Source organism: Nothobranchius furzeri, chromosome 18 (genome assembly GCF_043380555.1).
Source record: "Nothobranchius furzeri strain GRZ-AD chromosome 18, NfurGRZ-RIMD1, whole genome shotgun sequence".
NCBI lineage: Eukaryota > Metazoa > Chordata > Actinopteri > Cyprinodontiformes > Nothobranchiidae > Nothobranchius > Nothobranchius furzeri.
Genome location: NC_091758.1, coordinates 22826434 through 22834467, shown reverse-complemented (window position 1 = coordinate 22834467; position 8034 = coordinate 22826434). Strand labels below are relative to the sequence as shown.

The following is an 8034-nucleotide window of genomic DNA, read 5'->3' as shown; positions in this document are numbered from 1 at the left end:
TTACAGCATCAACAAGCTTCAGTGTTAAAGCGCACCAGATTGTTATTGCCGCATCAAACCATAAAATGAATCATGTTTCCTTGGCTTCTGCGTCTGCTGATCACACAATGTGTTTCGACAACTGTTTGAAAAATAGTCATCCACTTCGGCCTGGATGACTCATCCTGTATGGCTGTCTCTCAATCACAGTCTGCTGGCCGGTTCCCTTCTTCCTCCCGTCGCTCCCTCGTTGCTCTTCTTCACCTCTCATTCATAACTCATTCTTTTTGACGTTAACCCCGAACCACTGTTCTCTTGGTTAGCCGAGACAAAGAGCGCGTCGTTGCTCTTCATCTCCTCCAGCTGACTGACTGACAGCTTTGACAGCAGGAAAGGTAGGAGGAGTTACTGTCCTGCTTCAACTCCTCATACACACACATACACACACACACATACACACACATGCACGCACACGCGAAAAAAATCTACATGCTTCACCCTTTTTATTCCTCCAAGGAGCACAAGAATCCCATCATCCCTCCATGTCAGCATCGTAGTTGCAGCCCTCAACTCATTTGCATAATATTCCCATCCCCCTGCTGCCTCACTCCTTGGGTATGTTACAAGAAAGAAACTTCTCCTGGGAATTATTATTATTGTGAGATATTCTGTGAATATGGTCAAATTTCTTTATTTTCTCAGCTTATTACACATTCCCATCCCCGTGCATGCACGCACGCACACACACACACACACACACACACACACACACACACACACACACACACACACACACACACACACACATTTAGAGGCTTGCAAACACAGACTCATAAGAAAATTGCATCAACTTTAAGTTATTCTGCAGAGCGAGCCAAACCACAACTTTGCTAACAAGCAACCCCATATTCCATGTTTTACCTCCATGGGATTGAGTTTGCGTTTCCAAGAGCAACTGGTTGGTGTCCGTCAAGAAAAATAGTTTCTCTCTGTTTTGAACAACGTTTCCACGTGTCTTTATCAGTGTGTGCCATGAGTGACAGTAGTACTACATGAGATTTAGCGTCTAGTTGACACTCCTTTCCTGTACAATTGCTCACTGCTCGTTACCCAATCATATGGTAGTGATGTAATGCACTTGGACATCTAGATGTGGTGAAAATGAGTGGCTGAAGTTTAAATGGAGTCTAATTGAGCTAGTCTGGATATCTCAGAAAATACTATAGGGATTTTCACCCACAGCCATTTCTGGGGATTTCAAAAGATTAGTCTTAAAATGTTGTGTGGATGAAAATGTCTTGATGGTGCAAGAAATCAGAGATGAAGTAGCAGCTCAGATAACAACTGGTTCCAGCCAGAAGAGTGTCTCAACATGATGAGCCTTGAAGCAGACGGAGTCCAGCATCAGAAGACCACACCAGGTGTCTCTCCTGTTTGCTAGGAACAGGAAACTAAAGCTCAACTCAACTTGCAGCCCTCAACTCGTTTGCATAATATTCCCATCCCCCTGCTGCCTCACTTCTTGGGTATGTTACAATTACCGGATCACCGGAACTAGACATGGGGAGACTGGAAAAACCTCCAGCTGCAAAATCCATATGTTCAGGTCAGAATTTGGAGTCACCAACATGAAAGCATGGATCCATTTTGCCTTGTATGAACGCTTCAGGCTGCTGTTAGTGGTGTAAAGATGGTGGTGGAGACGTTCTTGTCCCACTTTGGATCCCAAGTACCGCCTGAGTTTCAAACACAAGCAGTGACCATTAAAACATACCTAATCCTGGCTTGAATATTAGCTGGAGATGGCTTTTAGGCTGCAGGGTGAGCAGAGTCAAGTCACCTGACTGCAAATATCTTAGCAGAGGTCTATAATTGCCAAAACGCCTGCAGGAGCCTACGGTGCGGTGCCTAATCTCAAATAAAACTCATTTGGTGTTTTATAACTTGTGCATGTTTGAAAAGATTCCCAAGGTTATGCTCACTGACTGAAACTCATTATCTGCTTACAGAAAAAAAATAGGTAAAAAGCTTAATTGGTTATCTTTAAATGATTTATCTTATCTTTGAACAAGCAGAAAAATATGTTAATTTGTTAGTGTATTAATAGCACCATTACTCAAAAAATCTACTAAAGCACTGAATTGTCTGGTAGCTGATCATTCTCCTTATACTGTAAATGCAGTTGTCTTCTGGCCAGTGAAGACAGACAGACAGACAGACGATTCCTACAGTGTGATCAAACCTGAAATCATTGAATTAAAGGCTTAAAAGAAAGCAAATAAATTTACTGAAGAACAAAATAAACCTGTAAATAACGGATCCTGTGTGCAAACCTGAAGCAAATGGATCACTCTGATGGATGGATAGCTGAATCTGGAGCCTCTCAGAAGGCGTGCTCTCCTCTCAGAATGATTACTTTTCTGCAGCAGGTTCAATTTCTGATTCACTGAAGACTTAACTTTGCCTCCATCTACCAAGAACAGGAGGTTTTACCTGATTAACAGTTGCAAACCAATCCTGTACTCTATCGCCCCCTGCTGAGGATTTTGGCAAAAGTCTAACAAATTAAGGGATTTGAAATTCTACCAGTTTTTTCGTGAGATTAAAGCTGATTCTCTTGCTGTTTCTAATGCCTGGATGTTGTTACGTTATGTTGGATCATAGAAGCATGTAGGAAATCATCTCTCTGAAAAGTGTCACAGAAAGATGAGCAACAAGCAGGAACTTCAAATTGTGATTATTTTTTTAATTAGGTCAATCAGACTCAGCTTTGAAAAACTGCAACAAAAACTGAACTTCTTGGGATTTTTCATTGTTACAGGACAAATTATTAATCAGGAATAAAACCAACCTGGTGGTGTTGCTCTTTGAGGAGCTACGATAAAATATGCTGCTGATGCGACTCAATTTGTCAAGCATTGTTCTACATGTTATACCCAAATAATAGTTTTAACGTCACATGTAAGACAGTGTTGTATACGAAATGTTTATTTAAAGTTTTTTATTATTATCCATCCATCATTGTCTGAACCCGCTTTGTCAATGTAGGGTCGCGGGGGGTGGAGGGGGGTGGGGGGTGAGGGGGGGTGGGGGCTGGTGCCTATCTCCAGTGGTCAATGGGCAATCAGGCGGGGTACACCCTGGCCTGAGAGCCAGTCCATCGCAAGTGTTTATTATTATTATTATTATTATTATTATTATTATTATTATTATTATTATTATTGTTGTTGTTGTTGTTGTTGTTGTTATTATTATGTAGTAATTCATCACCAGAGTCTAATGGTTATATGAAGTGGTTAAAAAGCTACTCAGAAAATGAGGCATATTTACAAGAAAACGAGTTAGAAAGTTGAAGAGATCCGATGTGACCAGCAGGTGGCAGCAGCACGTCTGCTAATGTTTGAGTTCCCAGCTGAACCGTGAGCGCACTCGACTCCATCCTCTGATGAACAGGAGGAGCGGTAAAAAGTGTTTTTGACTGAATGGCTTTTGATTGGTTGGAAGTTTTAGTGATTTTTTCCCCTTTTCTCAATAATTCTCTATAAAGCTTATGATGTGTTCGAAGCTTCATTGTTTGAAAGCGCGCGCGGTACACCTCCTTTGACGGGATCAGGACGGAGAAAGTGATCTTGTTTTTGTTGGACTAACTTATTTGATGGGATATCAGTCCTAGACTATATATTTCTGATAGATTTTTACTTTCGGGCTTAGTTGTATACGTTCTGACTGTTTTTGAGTTCGGAAGGGGTCATCTTTACGCACACTTTGCGCCATGGCAAACTCTTGTCTCCGACTGAGCGGATTTCTCCTCAGCACCCTCGGATGGATTGGTATTCTGATCGCCACATCTACAAACGACTGGGTGACGATGTGTAAATACGGATTGAACACCTGTAAGAAGATGGATGAGTTGGTGTCTAAGGGACCCTGGGCGGAGTGCGTCATCTCCACTGCGCTCTACCACTGCGTCACCTTCACTCAGATACTTGAGCTGCCAGGTAGATTCCTCAGGCTTTCAAATTTTGCTTTCACGTTTTTTCCTGTTTGAGCAAATTACATTTTCAAACCCTCAAAGTTTCCCCACATAACTGCTTTTTCCTCTTCACAGCCTTCATCCAGACAACTCGAGCCCTGATGATCATCGGCTCGATCCTGGGTCTCCCTGCAGTGGGAATGCTCCTCATGTCCATGCCTTGCATCAGCCTTGGAAATGAACCCCAGAGCTCCAAAAGCAAGCGCGCCATCCTGGGAGGAGTAGTGATGCTGATCGTTTGTAAGATTTATTTTTATTTCTCTCACATTTAGACAGAAATACAAAAACAGAATCAGAAAAAGGGTGCATTAACTTTTAAAAGTAAAAAAAATCTGCTCCAGTTGACCTTATTTGACCTTTACCAACATGCTACAGAGAGCAGAGGATGTTGGACCCTTCCTGTCAGGGTGAACACACACACACACACACATCCACACCTTCAAACTGTTAAATGTCTCTGTTATTGACACCCCCACCCCTGCAGACCCCATCACATTCCTCCTGTCCACCTACTCTCATCCACACCCTCTCTTTGTCCTAGGCCACATGGAAATTCCCAGAGCTGCCTGGGTTTGCTGTGATTCTAAATATTTGACTGTTGTTGGAGCGTTTTCCACCACCTGCTGTTGTCGCTCCAGATCATTTCTCTCTTCCACACCTTACATGAAGATTTTTTTCAGTTTAATCACAATTTTTTTTGCCCCAAATTGAGCATTTAAGCCCTAAATAACATAATCCCAGCCTGAACTGCTTAAGACATTTATGATGATGATAATAATAATAATAATAATAATAATAATAATAATAATAATAATTATTATTATTATTATTATTATTATTATTATTATTATTATTATTTCATTTCCTAATCTTTATTTCACCAGGATGTTTCATTTAAAGAGAAACCTGATTTTACAGAATTGGAGGTACTTTTTTTTTTTTTTACTAATGTCAACAAGCACAAAATCATTATATGAGTATCACATTCCCCCCAGAACACAAATACATTAAAACAACAGATCATATCTTTAATCTTTAGAAATCAAAGACTGAACAAATATGTTTTGGCTTTGAACAAACTCAGTTTGAGGAGTTGTAGATCATTTCTGAACAGAGACATAAGCTAACTAATAATCATTGTGGGGAAAGTCAAAATAACATATCGTACCACAACATCTCTTAGCAGGTTATGTGATTGCTGTTTCCCAAACCCATACTCTGCATTTCTTGACTCGAAGTTCCTACAGGTGCTTGAAATCCTTGAAAACAAAGAAAAATGAAAAAATGTTTTTGATCATACATTTTCACATTTAATTTAAGTTTAGCAAAGGTGTAGGAACTCGAATGTTACTCTAAGAGAATTTTTCTAAACTTGGCTGGAACGGTCCCACCTTTTGTCAGTTTGGTTGCAAAAAACACAGAATTACATGAAAAAATACATTCAATATAAAGGTTATGGGGATGTAAATGTTTATAAATGTAGAATTACATCACTAGCTAAATTTATGTTGAAAATTAGGCTTTTTCTTGGCCTGTTTTGGTGCAACAGATGCACAATATTTGTTTGTGTGATGATGTCACAGCTAACTTAGGTTCATAGTAGCAAGAAAATGAAAATATCCCTGATAAATCCCGTGTGTGCTTATGGAAAACACTGTTTCCTGATTTGGACTGTGTCAATGTTTATCCTTCCTGTTGTAAAATCCTTGATGCCCTCTGTTAGTATCATTACCTTCTAATGGAGTTTTTATAATAAATATGTTTTTATTTAAAGGGACATTATGGAAGTTTGACAGCCAAAACATGTATAGAAATAATACAGTTCTTCATACATTCTCCTGCAATGCCCTGGTCCTGTAGAATGAGCCCTGGCATTTTTACTGTGATTGCCTGTTTTTCTGTAAAATCACAGAAAAAGAGAGCTGCTCGGGTCAAGCAGGCTGCTTCACGCATATTCACGCTCAGGCGTCGCCCGTAGCATTTGCTATCAGTAGCTTTAGCAGCAGAGAGAGAGGTAGTGCCAACTCATCGACTTTGTCGCTGTTCCTAACGCCTAGTGATGAACCTAGCTACATTTCTGAGGACCCTTAGCTACTTTCTTCTAGATAATTCCTGCAAATTCGCAACAAAATAGCCATTTTTGCTCTAAACCGTTCTTTGAACATTGTTTCAGCTGTCATTCAAGGACATAAAAGCTACAGATACAGAAGATGTTATTGGTGCTTTAGCTCACCTGGTAAGACAATGGACTCCCGTGTGGAAAAACCGGGATCAAATCTAGATGTGAGCAAAATTTACAATTTTTACAGTAACATGGCCACATTTTTATATGACTCGCCGAATGGCATTGAATTCACAGATAAAAAAGATGTGGGTTCAACTTTCATTTTGGAACAATTTTTCAAGCAAGGGAAGGGAAGTTCTGTGAAGCTGACAGACTGACCCATCTTAAACCTTTGTCGGCTGTGCTGAAGAGAAAGGTACAGAACCAAATTATTTAATTAATTAGCTGCACGTTCTCCTGTCCTCTGTCCTCCAGGCCACACGCACACGGAGCTGACTGTCTCAGCTGTTATTGTCGTAAAGGAGTGTGCACGTACAGCATGCGCGCCTCGTGCATGAGCCTACCATTGAAGCTGCCGTTACGCTTTTGGCCTGAGGGGGCAATAGCGAGCATAAAAATTCAAAACTCTGTAAAGTCCCTTTAAATGTTTTATATCCCATCCTTATTGAAAATTGACCTTGATTGTGCAAAATATTTCAGGGTTTACCTGCTTGCACTTTGCATTCCCCTTTTATTAGAGTATAATTTGTCTTTCACTATTTAATATTCAAGTTAACTTGGACTAAATGTCTCTGTCTCTCCTCAGCGCTGTGTGCGATCGTGTCCACCATCTGGTTTCCCATCGGCGCCAACAGAGAACACGGCCTCATGTCGTTTGGCTTCTCCCTTTACGCTGGCTGGGTGGGCGCCATTTTCTGCTTGCTTGGTGGGTTCACGCTCATCTGCTCATCTGACTCCTCATCCCCATCTTCGTCTCGCTCTTATCAGGACAACAACCATTTTTACTACTCCAAACAGGGAGGTGGCAACCTGCCTGCTACCTCCTCCAACAATCACGCCAAAAGTGCCCACGTCTGAGACGTGTCGTGTGTTAGAGCGTCGAAGGACGGGACTGAACTTTGTACATAGAGACTAAAGCACAGAAGTGAACAGTCATGGTCATTACAATCACATACATATGTTGCAGAGGAGAAACACACACACACACACACACATGCTAGTTAATGTGAATACACACCTTGACTGAACATACCATCAGAATACATCCAAAGACTACTTTTTCTCCTGTAGTACGATTCGTCCTGCCTGCCTATATTAGTGTCATTTGGACTTTATTACATACCGTAAATGAACAATAATCTAACAGCAGCTTTAGGTATTTTTCCACTTTTTATCACACAAAAAAAAACCTCACAAGTGCCTTTGTTCTTGGTTATTTTGAAACTGTTGTATCGTGATGTGTTGTATTGATTCAGTGTTGTTATGAAACAAGTGCTTGTGTACTTTAGCAGTGCTGGACAACTCCTGAGGGACTGGCTCAAATACATTTTAACACCTCCACATATTGATGGCTGCATTCCTTTGTCATAAAAGTGTATTCTCTATTAGGTTGTAACGTTTTGCACAATAGAAAAGTATTTCAAAGTCTAACATTTAACTTTGTCTCCTGATATTCATAACTGGAAGTGTGCCTTTAGTATATTTTTTTAAAGCCTGTGTCTATTTTAGGTTTGGATGATGAATTATGTGACACAAAGATCACTTTTATTATCCATAATTCCATAATTAGATGAGATATCTTTAGGTTTTCTTTTGAGGCCAAAACTTCCTTTGACCTGTGATAACAAGAAGATGATCTTCATTGTAACAAAGCTTCCAGATGTGGATATTTATTGTTTCATTACGTTTTAGTTTTCAGTGATTAATACAAAAATAAACCATATTTGACAGAAAAAAA

At 40.2% G+C, this 8034-nt stretch overlaps 1 protein-coding gene across 1 annotated transcript; it reads left to right on the top strand.

Moving 5' to 3' along the window:
• Positions 1–3253: 3253 nt before the first annotated feature.
• Positions 3254–8034, top strand: cldn11a (claudin 11a). The gene is made up of 3 exons (XM_015969645.3): positions 3254–3977; positions 4088–4252; positions 6883–8034. Exons 1-3 carry the CDS (start codon positions 3752–3754, stop codon positions 7152–7154), a joined length of 663 nt encoding a protein of 220 aa, XP_015825131.1. The 5' UTR covers positions 3254–3751; the 3' UTR covers positions 7155–8034.